General features: G+C 37.8%; 1 protein-coding gene across 3 annotated transcripts in view; it reads right to left on the bottom strand.

The window, feature by feature from the left end:
- sli (slit guidance ligand) overlaps window positions 1–14610 on the bottom strand; it is a 273161-nt gene that overhangs the window by 112849 nt on the left and 145702 nt on the right. For all 3 annotated transcript variants that reach the window (XM_089251401.1, XM_089251403.1, XM_089251402.1), the window contains exons 6-7: window positions 3013–3084; window positions 2142–2213 (exon numbers count right to left, since the gene is read on the bottom strand). In XM_089251401.1, the coding sequence (XP_089107527.1) occupies window positions 2142–2213; window positions 3013–3084 (144 nt within the window). The remainder of the gene's footprint in view (window positions 1–2141; window positions 2214–3012; window positions 3085–14610) is intronic.

Raw genomic sequence — 14610 nt, 5'->3', positions numbered from 1 at the left:
TATAACGATTATCTCACTATTAAGAATACAGTAAAACCTGTTTTACGGACAATGGAGGGACAAAATAAACCGTTCGTGAAAGGGGGGGGGGAGGGTGACCATTAAGAAGGGTGTTTACGTAGTTCTAAAGTGATTGTGAAAGAGCTAATGTGGTGGTGAGCAAAAAGTGCGTAGAAACTTTAAAAATTCATAAAAACCGGAAAAATAACCGAAACAGAAAACGGTTTGCAGGGTTAGCATCGGTAGGTCACGGGAATATTCAGTCACGCTAACGCACACAAGTCAAAGGAAAAGTACACAAATAACGAACAGAATACCTACAAATCGTTTATTACAGCAGTGTGTGTTCCACATGACCACCACCACAGGGGATAACACATTGCAGGCGAGTCACAAATCCAGCAACGGCAGAGTGCAGCAGGTCCATATACACGGTTTACAACGATGTCTCTAATACTAGCGCCACCTATCGGCTGTTTCATGAGAACATTTTTTCCCTGTCAAGAAAATTCCCGTGACCTAGCTATGCTAAACCGGCAGATTTTTATTTCGGTTATTTTCCAGTTTTTATTCATTTTTAAAGTTTCTACGGACTTTTTGCTCACCGCGTATAAGGTAAAAAAAACACACCATTTTATTTGTAGGTGTGTTGGTTAGACAAATGGGGCACGACCTCTGGTTTTGGCATCGTCGTATTTCACTTGAAAAAAAACCCCATCTCCTTTGTTGGGATCTTCCAAAATCGTACACGGGGTAAACAGGTTTTAATAATTTTCTCTGCCTTGAATGTTATCGGACACTTTTATAGTTCAACAAATACTCCGGTTGCAGAAACTGCTGCATTCCACAAAGTGCAAAATTTTGAAACAGAATCAACATGCATGTGTATGCATAAGCAATTAACTCTAAGATGCTTATTTCAGCAAAAGTACAGTCAATCTCACTCATAACATTTTCTATAAAACCGTCATGAAAACCACGTTGCGAGTGGGAAAAAGCTTCGAACGGAAATCTCGATGAATAAGTTGGGACCTTGAAAATTAGTCACTTTTTACCGACAAAAAGTTCGATGAGAGGAACGTTATAAGCGGAATCCTTTTATTTTTCCCCCATTTGTGTGTTTCCACAGTGCGAAAAACTTAAATCCATTTATAACGAGAGAAGTCCGTTTCTTAAGAAAATTTACCTTCTAATAAAGTTCATACCTTTCAGGCTGTTATGCCATGTTCGAGTCTCCGTTGAAGCAGAAATTTCGACCGCACTTTGCGGTGCACATCTTCAGTGGGGTTTTCGGCAAACAAGGCCACGTGCTCGACGTCAGATCCTTAAACATCTTCTGCGAAAGCGTCAGTGGATAACGGTGCGTCCGTTATCCACAGCTCTTTGACAGCCAAACGTATATTTATGCACTCAGCGGAAAACGATCATCGAAGAGGTCGTTTCATCTCCTTGCTTGTAGAAAACTGCATTGACTTCAATGAAACCTCGAACACGGCACAACAGCCCGAAAGGTATGAACTTCATTATAAACTCCGGCCATGAAAACATGCCTTCTCTTTTCAATTTCTCCGCTCACTGTGAGCTGTCGTTATACCGGACTTATACTGTATTCCATTAAAATCACGGTCGATTCCAATAAGAACTCCATGAAAAGGACAGATTTTCCTCAAAAATGTCTTCAAGTGTCCCTTCAATGGATGGGGAAAAGGCCTCGTTGTTTATCTTAGGAGCTAAAGACTCTGCCGAGGTGGTCTTCAGAAATCTTACTGTAATTCGAGAATACGTCCTCTTGAATGAAGACGAACAACAAAAAATACAGAGAGAGTGATTCTTCAAATTTATCTCCAAGAAGTCATTCGGCAAATTACTGAAATCAGAGATAAAAACTCACCAAAAAGCATAACAACATTTTTTTTCGATTTAGAACATCTAAAAGATGCCAAAGAGAAAGGCTAAAGAAATAAATATTTTCTTTTACTCTCTCTTAATGTTTGAAATGCGATACATGTCTTGAGCTGGGATCGAACAACATGAATGATGAAAAATCCATGTTCAATATCTGAAATTCCTTCTTCTGAGATGATGAGGGATCTTATTACACGTATTATAAAAAAAAAAATTTCCGATTTGATATTACTTACAGGACTCTCAATTTCTTCATGTTTTCGAACAGATCTTTTCCCAGAGTGGTGATGTTGTTCTTGTTTAGTGTCCTAGAATAGGAAAATTTTCAATTAATGTATAGAAGTGCACATTTTCTGATGAAACACGTATTTCAATGATTTTAATATGTAAGGGGTCCCATCAATTCGTGAATAGTTTAAAAATTCATAAAAACTGAACGGATTGGTGCAAAAGTTAATGCTAAAACGTTTCCTCACGAAGAGGGATTTTTTTCATACAGAAAAAAATTTAATTCGAATTTTTGCAATAGAGGGTGTAAGAGTAGTTGGACCTGAATATTTCTTCAATTTCTTCTGTGTCCGAAACGTTTGTAAAGCTTCAACATTTCTTTGCATTGAAATCTTCACATGTGCTCTCGTTATGTTTATCACATTAAAATCTTCACATGACCCGACGTCTTGTCAAGTGCTCATGGCTCCTCACAGTAGTAGGGATGACGGGGCTTTAGCCCTAGAAAATTATCTTTTTTTGTTTTTTCGTGCTGTAAATTCACTACAGAAGGGCCCGTGAAAAGTCTGGCTTGGGGGCCTGCCAAAGATCGTAGCGTAGGGGGTTCCTGCTCTAAGATATGTAGTTCACGCATGCGGCTTTGCGTCTGCAGAGCATTTGAATATTTTCATGATGTCCTCCTATCCCGATGTCCTATCGTACGCCTTCCAGGAGTCGAGCAAACTGGCAATATCCAGTGTCCTATCGTGCTTTTTGACAACTTCAGGACATTAAAAACACCATATTGTCGAATAAAACATCGTATCCTTATCGGGCATCCGATAGTTAAAAAGATTTCTGAACATTGAATAGAATGTACATCTCCATCAAAATACTCACAGTATCTCCATATCCTTCAAGCCTCTGATCGTCACATCATCGACACATGTTATCTCATTATTATCCATTTGCCTGTAAAAGAGAGATAAGAATCGTTACATTAAACCAAGCGTAAAATGAAAGCGTAATCTTTTGTCTTCGGACACGAATAAAGACATACCATCATCATCATAATTATGATAATAATGATATCCCGAGTCGACGGCACCTCGTTACGGTGGTCGCAAATTTTCCAGGTGCTTGATTCCTTAAAATTCAACGTTATATGTAACACAGCGTATAAGCCGTGTACGGAGACAAATTCTCGCGCTTGAGCGTTTTTAAATATTTTCCTTCGTCTTAATTCTTACTCCGTGTCTTATATAATGGGTTAAATCCCTCGGTGAGCACTTTTAATTCCAGTTTAATTACCGTTAACTTCACGAACCGGCATAAATACCGTGTGAGGACAATTTGGGATTGATTTTAAAAACAGTTTAATCCTCCCCACTTAGAATGAAATATGAAATTCTATTGAATTCCAAACTAATCCTACAAATTCGACTCGGTGAGGCCTGGTTGAATAAATGAACTTCTGATTTTAATAAGACTTATGTTTTATGAAGACCTCTATCTTTCGAATAGACACTCACTAATCCTATTAACGCAAAACAGGATTCAAGACCCCCTTTCAGAAGGATATTCTCTGAGCTTGTGTGAATAGAGTTGTAAATATGTAGTGATTTAAGTGTGTGGCGTTATTGCTCACCAAATGTTTTCGATTTTGGAATGAATTACTGTACATATATGTGAATTTCAAGAAATTGGTTATTATACACCCACACACACCCGCGCGTCTTTAGTAAATTTGATAAGTACTTAAAAAATTATCATTTTTACCGGCGAATATGCATAATAGCCATACAAGTGTCGTTGGTAAATTTGATAAATACTAAAAATATATATAATTTTTATCGGTGGTTATGCCTGATGGTCACACACGCGCCGTTGGTAAATTTATATATATAAAATCAGTGTAACTTAACACACAGATATAATAAAAAATTTTGCGATCGTATTTCGATATAATAGTACACTATTCATGATAATTCATGCATGTATTTATATCGTATAGTACGATTTATCATGTTTACTTGCTGTCCAACGACGCTAGGGTACTATGCATAATCACCAGTAAAAGTGATTAATTTTAGGGAAATTTATCAAATATACCAAAATTATCGGCGATTATGCACAATGACCGGATTTATCACATTTACCGTAACATATGCAGTATACCATGTTTAAAATTACGATATTAACAGAGAAGGTCAAATATCCATACCTCGAATACCAGCTTACAGTGCTATCGTAAACACAAAACCTACACTGGTGAAATAAATTAAGAGAACTTGCATATTTTATCGAATTTCATGAAAAGAACTGAACTGAATGTAAAACCACTGCTTCTAGACAAAAATGCAAATATTGTACGTCAAATACGTAAGCGTACACGTGTTTGTAGGTGGAGCCAGTAGAGAAACAGGCTTTATAAGCGCGTAAGTTAAGACGCATTAGCACACCTCGGCGAATTTCTTGGTGTTATTTTGCAGCAATCGGTTAATTTCAAATTGTAACAGTAAAAAATGAGTAACCACCAACGTTTAGATGATGGAATGAGGTGGCGAATTGCGGGGAGGCTATCAAGTCCAGATTTGTGGAGAGATATAGGGATGAGGTCTTGGAGCCCTATGTTCGCCTTTTCAGGGGTGCAGTTGGTCCCAAGTTCATTTTAATGGACGATAACACGAGGCCACATAGAGCTCTTCTGCTCGACGATTTTCTAGAGAGTGAGGATATTCGCCGGATGTATTGGCCAGCCAGATCTCCAGACCTTGACCCTATAGAGCATGTCTGGGACGCTCTGGGGAGGGCAATTGCAACTCGCAACCCCCCTCCGGGAACCATCCAGGAAATGAAAACAGAGTTGCTGAACGAATGGGACCAATTGCCACAGGAAATGATAAACTGCCTTATTTCAAGTATGAAATCACGCTGCGAGACCTGTATACCTGTAAGAGGGGACCATACCCCCCTATCAACCCATTTTTTTGTTTATTCTGCAACCGCTGTTTCATACCTTCTGACTCCAATGAGTGTTACGCACGATCATGCGTGTGTATTGCAATTATTGAATGATTATTTGTTTTGTATTGTATCAATGTATGTACATATCAAATTTCATTAAAATCGGTACAGTAGTTCTAGAGATAATCGACCAAGTCTGCAAATTCTCTTAATTTCTTACACCTGTGTAGAAATAAGCCCGATTCGGATATATATGACTTCAAATTTGATCAGCAGGTGCAGTCGAATACATCAAAAGAGCATTTGAAGACAGTGAATGACCACATCATTCATTCGAAGTGATGGTTCCATTGGTCATTTTACCCTTGACAATGAACATGAAAGCACTTGCTCAAGCCAAAAAAGTAAAGCCATGGCCTCCACAATGGTGGGACTAGCAGGGATCCAGCCCGGGGCCCAAAACGATTTGTATATATATTACACTGAAAATTGAATAAAGAGAAGCTCCGCAAAGCTTCCAGTCTAGGGACCCCAGTTGCAGGCGGGCTCGGTCGATTGCCCTCCAAATGGATGGCTTTGAATTTCCAAAGTGTTCCCGCAACAGGTCGATTGCCCTCAAACTGATTTTCATCGTTGTAGGTGATGGAGTTGGGGGGGGGGGGGGGGGGGGGGGGAGAAGAAAATTTTTAAACTTCTCAAAAATTTTATTTGAGCAGCCAGTAATCCAGGGCTGGATTAATACCAGGTACAAGGTCTCCATGGCAACTAAAAAAATTGGTATCGACACCTGAACTTTTCTTTGCGTAGTCACTAAATTGCAAGCTGCGAGGAGCACAAAAATGTTTGGAATTTATAGCAGCATATCTGCTAACATGTGAAAGAAAGTCATTATGCCCTGAATAAGTCAAAGCATTATTTTGGACCTTTCAATTCTGGTAAAAAAAAATTTGGCGGCAAAAAAATTGTTCTGACGACTAGATTTTTTTTGTGCAGTAATCTACTTATTACTGTCGCTGTGCGGTCGTGTGAGCATCAAGCTGGACTCTCGTCCTGAGGATCCAGATTCGAACTTTGTTGGCGGTTGTGGTAGGCTGAAGTTGGTTTTCTGCGGTTTTCCAGCTTCGAGGCACGAATACGAGCCGGTCCCCCATTTAAAAAGAGAGCAGGCATACTTACAACAATACTGACATAAAGATGGAAATGCTTGAATTTTCATATTACTTCAGAAAATAGAAGACAGATGACAGCATGAACACGAATCAAGCGCAATTCTACAACATAGATACGTTAGGGCGACACATTCACTAAGAACACACATTCCAACTTGTGCCGATTCGTTAGAAATTCCGAGAAGAAATTTGTACAAAGTGCATGTACGGTTAAATAGTAATAGTATAACAATATTTAAAAAAAATTACGTACAATTTAGTTAAGCAGTGAACATTGATTAAAAAAAAAATTCTACTAGCGCCATCTGCTGTTGATTCAAAACACTAGTTTCTGAATTGACGAATATTTAAACAGTATGTTTATTTCTTGTGTTTGTTTTTTTTGACAAAATTTACATTGCGAGTCACCACACCGTACTACCAATCGGCAAATTATGAATCATTGAAATCGCTGCATCAACGTCCGTTTCCAGTTTTGGTTTCGATATTCACGCGTACCGAACAAAATTAGTTTCGGTTTTATTAGAGGCATTTATTGTCGATTATAGTATATATTTTCTGATTTTATATGCACGTGAACGATTTCTTTTTCCTTATTTTCTTCTAAAAAACAATGTTTTCTTTTGAAATGTACCGTAATTTATCATTTCAATAATATTTAAGAACGTTGAGCCCACTTAAAATGCGATATACTGAAATATCGGTTAATATGATTTTTTATCTACGAAATGCATGAAAAATATTATTTAAATATTTGTGATATCTTATTTTGTATCGTTTTCTTATATGTTATGTAAAAAATTAATTTCTCAAGCCATTAACCGTGCTGGGAAAAAATTAGTATGCATTGTTTTACAGCATGATCTATCTTCGAATTTGAAGGACACTTTCTGATTTTCCGCGTACGAATTCCGATGATATCTTATTTGCTATCGTTTTTCTTTTATCCGAAAAACTAATTTCTCAAAAATTAACAGAATGCTTGAATATGTAGATAAATCACACCCTCTTATAAAATAATCGGATACGGTTGAAGTATCGGTTGATACGATATCTCCTTCTGACTTTATGAACCATTGAAATAACGTTTGAAAACTTGATATCCGTTTGCAATGTGTATTTCGTACTTCTAATTTACAGTGATAGCTCGGCTTATGAATTTTTCAGCTAACGAAGATTTTTTGTGATTTTTCTGCATCGACTAACGAGCATTTTTGTGTGATATGGGTGCAGGTGCTAACATAAAACAGCCTCATCGTGCGAGCTGAATTTCAGCACCAATCGTAATCAGAATTACTGTCAGCCCGATGAAGTCATGTTAAGTTTTTTAACCACATTTCATGTAAATTAAGAAATTTAATTAATAGAAAAGGCATTAAAAAATAAATAAAAGGACCATGTTTTCAACTCGCACGTTCTTTCAGTTCAAGACTCTAAGCATCAAGATGAACCGTCTGGACATTCTAGGACCTTATCTTTCCCATCTGCATGTATCTCATCTTCGTGTAAATTGTATTTTATTCTATTTTTTAAGCAGCTCATTTTAGCTTTATCGGTGTTTTTTTCTCCTTTTTATAGCTCTAATTTTAAAAACTCCTCTAATTTTTGGGAAGTTTCTGGAGCGAATTAAACGATTTTATATAGAATCCTATTAAAAATCGTGTTTCTTCTGACGAACATGATTCCGGAATGAATTATGTTCGTTAGTCGAGGCGTGACTGTACTATGTTTGGACGAATCTACTATTTTCCGAAATGCCTGAGGTGTGTACAAAATGTTTAACCAGGCATAAATTTCTCTACATACCGATACGTTCTCGCTTCGTTCGATGAATAAAATTTTCCATTTTCTGTATATTCCAATATTTAACGTTGATATTTTCGGGATAACGGGAAGCAGAAATTTCTACTTGGATGATTATTCCAAGTGGAGACTTTCTTCCACTTTTCTTTCAGCTTCATTGTATATTATTTATTTCCACAGAGTTTTCCGGCTAGTGCTTATGAGCTGATTTGAAAATAGATTTTTTTTTTTTCGTACTATTTTCATCGGCGTGGACTTTCTACTTTTCCCTGTATTCCCTCGCATTAGCCGGCATGCCGAAAAATCGGGGACACCGACTTTTTGAATGTTGGAGTCTGGTTCATTTCCCGGCATGCCGGGAAAAGCGAGCTTCAATAAGGATCACACGATACGTTCAAAAGACCGATACCAATTAAATAAAAACTATGCTATAGTCAAAACGAGTTTTTGCGCCGTATAATTCTGCATAGTTCTGTGGGTATGGACCACGACTTTGTAGATCCTTGCACATATAGATACAGCGCGTCCCATAAATTCGTAACTTGTTTGAAAATTCATAAAAATTGAATTAATTGGTACATTTGAATGGGGTTTGCAAAAAAGTTATTCTCACGAAAGAAGATTTTCACCCAATTTTTGTCGATAGAGGCACTACACGAAAGCAAATCGATGGAATTATGCCAATAATAACCTGTAAAATGCAGAGAGTGTGATTAAAACTGCTTGATTCCGAATATTTTCCTATTACTGGTATAACTCGCATAAGGATTTTCATTGTGATGTTGATTTTAGAAGATAAAGCACTGATGGGGGAAGTTGTTTTACCTCAGCCAGGAATCACTGAATGAAGATTTACAAACGTATCAGACACAGAACAAATTGAAGAAAGGTTCGAGTGCAATCAATCTTGCCGGTCAAACACGTCGTGCCTCTATAGATAAAAGTTTGAACTATTTTTTTCTATTCCACTTTTCTATCGTAATAGGGGTCCACAGTTTCATTTTTACCCATTTATTTCACACTACTCATGTGTATGACCGGACCTTCCACCCACAAAAAAGAAATCAACCGGGCCTCTCCCAAAGGTTGAGAACAACTAATCTAGGAAAAAGCAGGAAAATGAGATCATATCATTAAATTTTGCGAAAAATTGCAATTCATTGCTCTAAAATGCAACTGCAACTTTCTAATTATTTCTAAAATTGCTGAAGTTGTGGAAATGAAGGACTGCTAAAAATCGCAGTAAATAAAAATTTATTTCAGAGAAAAAAAAATTGAAATGGATGACCATGTTATACATTGAAAAAAATAAAATTCAGTTAATTTTGGGAGCCCTTGAATAATATTCCTTAAAATGTACGACATCGCCAATTGTCATCCAAAACATTGTCATAAGTAGGCACAATCATCAATCGTAATTAAAATATCAAAAATATTAAGGGCAAAAAGTTATAGGCTACCTAACAAATATGTGAGATGAATATTTATAATTTTTGCCATAATTATCAAAATACAGTTTTTATATTATGAAAATGCTGTGCAGGTGTGTGTGTATTCACGACTTCAGTAAATATTACAAATTCAAATAAATATCGTTGAAAAAACGGGATAAATATACAGTATTAAAAAATCGGAACAACGGAAATTACAGGAATGTCCCGTAATACGGGACACAAGTGGTCCGTCAAAAAAATGTTTCAGATATTTTACTGGTCCTTGTTCTCAGAAATGTTGAGAAACAATGAAATACACTAATACAAATTCCTCCAACTTCATAAATTTTCAAACTATTTGCGAATTTGTGAGACACCTTTGTGAAGTTTTGTGTAGTATTAGAATATTATAAATATTTATTTTAGAATTCTAGAAGGAAAAAAATAACCGTATATATATTTCCCCCAAAAAGTATCGTGTATCTCTGAAGTAGCAAATTTTTCATTCACTTTATGGTTCAAATAATGTTTCTTTTCATCTATAAAGAAAATTTTTCACATGACAAAAGTCCCATTTCTAAGATTAAATTACGGATTTTTTCGGTGAAGAAACTATTTGGCCTTATAGTGTGTGGATACGTAAATATGTTTCCAATATGTATATGTATTAGCCCTCCAATCCAATTCAGGATGAAAAGCCCAATCTGCGGTGACGGATATATTCCCTTGGTTTTTTCCATATAATCTCGGCATCCAGTTTCATTTTTCTTATATGATGAATGCTGATATGATAATATTCTCCAGCCTGACGAAAAAAGATGATGGATGGTTTCGTATTCAATGGAGACGGTGATGTGTGTGTGTGTGTGTACAATGTATTCGGTTTCAGCCTTTTTTTTTTTTTTTCTGTCTATGCATTTTGAGAAAATATGCATTTCTTACCTCTCACTTCATATTGTTACGAACTGTAGACGATAAAGAATTGCGCCATCTATCGTCTATAGTTCGTAACAATATTTAGGATGAGAAAAACTCTTTCAAGATTCTTATACAAGTTATATGAAGTTCACCATTTCACTGCTACTAAACCAGGCATGCACCTCGTCCATGTTCCTCTGCGGAACTTCTAACGAATTGGTACATGTTGGAATGTGTGTGCATGTATAGTGAAACTTCCGTCAAGTTTGTGTTTGTGTAATGCTTGTTATGTATAGTGCTGCCATCTGTAACGATTTTTTTAAACTGAGCTTTTTCCCAACTCAGTGAGTGAAGTGTAATGAATGGATAATTGTAACGTTGTGGGCCTGTTGCTCTCTGCGGTGAGGCTTTTTAACGGGGCAGATCGGCTCGTATTCGCGCCTTGAAATTGGGAACCACAGAAAACCACCTTCAGCCGACCACCACTGCGGCGACGGTGAGGTTTGAACTCGGATCCTCGGGCTTCGAATCTGTCACTATGACCACTCGACCACCACAGCGGCAATTATTCACTACTGCAACATTTATGCCACGGCAGTTGTTCGCAACCTACGATACGCATACCGATCGGGATGCACCTGATATAAATAAGAGAAAGAAGCGTTGTTCGTCACTTTATGCTGTTCTTTCCCATTTTTACTCGGGTTTTTGAAATTAAATCTCTCAGCGTTATCGTATATACATCATTACACTTAAAAACTAATTTTTTTTTCGCTCTTTTGACTCTTCTCCTTTTTTGACCGCGCAGCGGTCTAATTGGTTTCTTTGTACAAAGATTGTCTGTGTATAAAAAGTTAATTTTTTTTATTAACTATACACTCTCTTGAAATATGTAGATAATCCCCTAATAATCTTGTCTTGTATATATATAATAGAAATTCATTTCCAGATTCCATCATATACAAGACCGGTTATCTACGCAAGGACAATGGTACGATGTATGTGTGTGATTAGTTTTTATTTCAGATTTCGAACTGTATATACGTATATGGGGAGATTGGGAGGGACGTCTGGCTCTCGGAAAGGCTGTGATGTTGAGGCTCATTTTTCCGCTATAGCTCACCCAATTGGGTAAAGGGCAGAAAATCACTTCGTTGTGGTAGGCCTGAGCTATAGTCGGTTTCAGATAAAGATATACGTATATGTACATATGCAATAACGTTGTTATTTTCATATAAATTAATAAATTTCTGGATACACCCATCCTTAGGGAACGCTTCAATGTTTCTGAGAGATACAAAGCGGGGGCGTGCCCGATCTTCCAATGTTCAATGCAACATGCACGAAGTATCCGAGTTCTATATATACACGTTATTCGGATAATTTTTCTAAATGGAAGTATGCCTCTAGGATCAACGGTTCGACAGTGAAGGCGGATTAAGCACTCCCCCCTGTATATTTTCATGGCATTATCCCAGACATCTCAACCTCGGTTATAACGAAACACTTTGCGGACTTTGAATGGCGTATCAGCACAGTATAAGGGTGTTTTACACAGGATGCCCTTAAATTCGTAAATAGTTAATTCTTGAAAATCGAAGGATATATTTCAATACGGTTAGTAAAAATGTTATTTCCCCCATGGGGGGGTACACATGGGGGGGGGGGGGGGTACAGAAAAAAAATTAGTTCAGTTTTTGTCGATAGAAGGTGCTGCATGAAAGTCCGGCAATAATGATTGGAGCTGAATCATTCTTCAATATCTTGTGTGTCCGAAACGTTCTCAAGGCTTCGGCAAGAAAATTCATGGCTTAGATAAAACAGCTTCGCCCATAGTGTCAAAAGCACAAGGAGAACCTTATGTAAGCATCAGTAACATAAAAATTCAGAAATAAGCTGTTAATCTTCTTTCTGATAGAGCCCTGCATTTTACAGAACTCTGATTTGCATATGTCCAATGATTTGCTTTCATGCAGTGCTCTCTATCGGCAAAAATTTGAACCAATTTGTTTTTCTGCACCGAAAAAAAAATCCTTCGTGAGAATAATTTTTCCACAAGTTGCATTCAAATATACCCATTTTTTCAACTTTTATAAAATTTTTAATTACAGTCAAATCCCGTTCTAACGAACTCCAAAAGACCGGATAAATCAGTTTGTTATAACGAAATTTTGTTACAAAAAAAAAAAAAAATCCAAAATTTTGATAAACCTTCCACCTGAATGTATTGAAGATTGCAAAAGTGTTCGTTAAAGCAGGATTTTCGCTGCAACGACGTTCGTTAAAACGGGATTCGACTGCATATTGAAGATATCTATATCGGTATTCCATGATCGAATAAGACTACTAATAGTAAATTTATTATTTCCAAATAACATTCCATCTATCGAATATTTACGGTTCTCGGATCAAACAGCAGAAAGTCTTGCCAATAAATCATGAATCTCTGATCGAACATTCCTGCCTAAGAGAATGGAGAAATCGAGTTGTGCATGTATTAAAGAGGATCATCAAAACCAGCATTGTGCCCGGTAAATTACACGGATGGCGGAATCACGGGCGCAAATCGCCGCGAGGAATTACCTCGCGAATTCAAACCATTTGTGATTGAAGCTCGGGATTGTTTGATTTAAAGGTCCCTTTTCTCTCTCTCTCTCGGCCATCAGAGAAATGGAGATCAGCGTTCGATTCAGTGGGAAATGGGGGTGTTGCGCAGTCAGTCGGACATGTCCTTTACTCCTACTCCATTCAATTTCATCCATTGATTCGTACATACACAAAGAAAGATGAAAAATTCATATCGGAATTTAATTCGCCTCGGGGGTGGCTGAAGACTCTGTTTGAAATCAGCGATTCAGAGTCAGTCTGAACTACACCGCCGTTGAGAGAGGGGTGGCCTGGATATTTTAGTACTCTCACGTAAAGGCATTTATAGTCAGTAACCCGAGGTAAGGTCACCTCGGGTCCAATGCTCGATCTGTTTATGTTTTCAAAGCATGATCCTGAATACTGAATATCGTCAACCCAATAGGAGCTGTATCTTAGGCAGAGCTTCGTTAATTTTTTTGCTGTAGATCATCAGTTCAGTATATCATGATCATCTGCCAATGGTGTTCAACCTTTCCCAGGAGAGTGCGGGCCACTTAGCCCTGGTCGATAAGATACTCGCCTAAAGTACCAAAGGGTGTTTAGAGGTGTCGCGAGTTCGATACCCGGTTCGTCCTTGTCAGAAAATTTCCTGACCCAGGGGTACAACAGAAAAAGCGGCATGGCCACAGAAAAAATTGCTACCGCAGGGAGTCCCCCCCCCCCATCGAGGAGTTAGCGCACCAACCTCTCAATGAGTATAAAAAGCAAGCCTGCCGTTCGGAATCGGCAATAAATTGTAGGTCTCGGTCTAATTAGTCGTCGTGTGCAGAAAATGACCGTGGTGAGACAAGAATGATCAAATGAGCGGGTCCACTTCAGTTATTTTAAAATGCGCCACTTAATCAAATGATCTGGAAGAACGCCGTAGGTCGTTTAAATGATCTGTAGGTGTGCCGCGGGTGTCACTTGATATGCAAATATGCGGTGGGTCTCTAAAATGATCTGTAAGTGTTCCGCGGGTCGCTTAAGAGCTCTGATACTGTGTCGTGGTGACCTGTAAATATACCGCAGGCCCCTTAAGTTTTTTTGGACTTGTGTCGCGGGTCTGTTTACTGAAGTGATCTGGAAATGTGCTGCTTAGTTGGTTCTATTACAAAGTTAGGTTTGATGTTGAGGGTCACATCAGAGGACGGTACGTGCATTACAGCAACTCCCCAGCAATGAGAAAGTTTCCCTTGGTAGCGGTTTTTGTTTTGCTTACGAGTTCTGCCAAGGGGAAAGGGGATTCCCGTTATCGTAAGGGGTCCTTGTGGCAATGGAATACCGCTGTTTCCTGATAGACCTATTTCGACTTCACCTGGACCTAGGACGGCAAAATGTTTAGTTTCAGAACTTAGTAAAACGCAGTCCATAATGTATCAACAGGTGGGACATCAAGACCTGAGCCCAGTCTCGAATCAAAGAGAAAGCAACACATTATTAAAACTCTTCAATAATTCCTAAATTCTGAATTTTCATTAATTTCATAAGTATTTTTTATTAGTTTGTAGTTATCAAGTTAATCCTGAAGTTATTTTTCATTAATCCTGAAGTTATTTTTCATTAATCCTGAAGTTATT

This window comes from Pholcus phalangioides, unplaced genomic scaffold, assembly GCF_987345545.1.
Source record: "Pholcus phalangioides strain wild (caught in Gottingen) unplaced genomic scaffold, Ppha-v1.0 ptg000024l_1, whole genome shotgun sequence".
In the NCBI taxonomy this organism is placed as follows: Eukaryota; Metazoa; Arthropoda; class Arachnida; order Araneae; family Pholcidae; genus Pholcus; species Pholcus phalangioides.
Note: the sequence above shows the minus strand (reverse complement) of the source record. Positions and strands in the feature narration are given on the sequence as shown.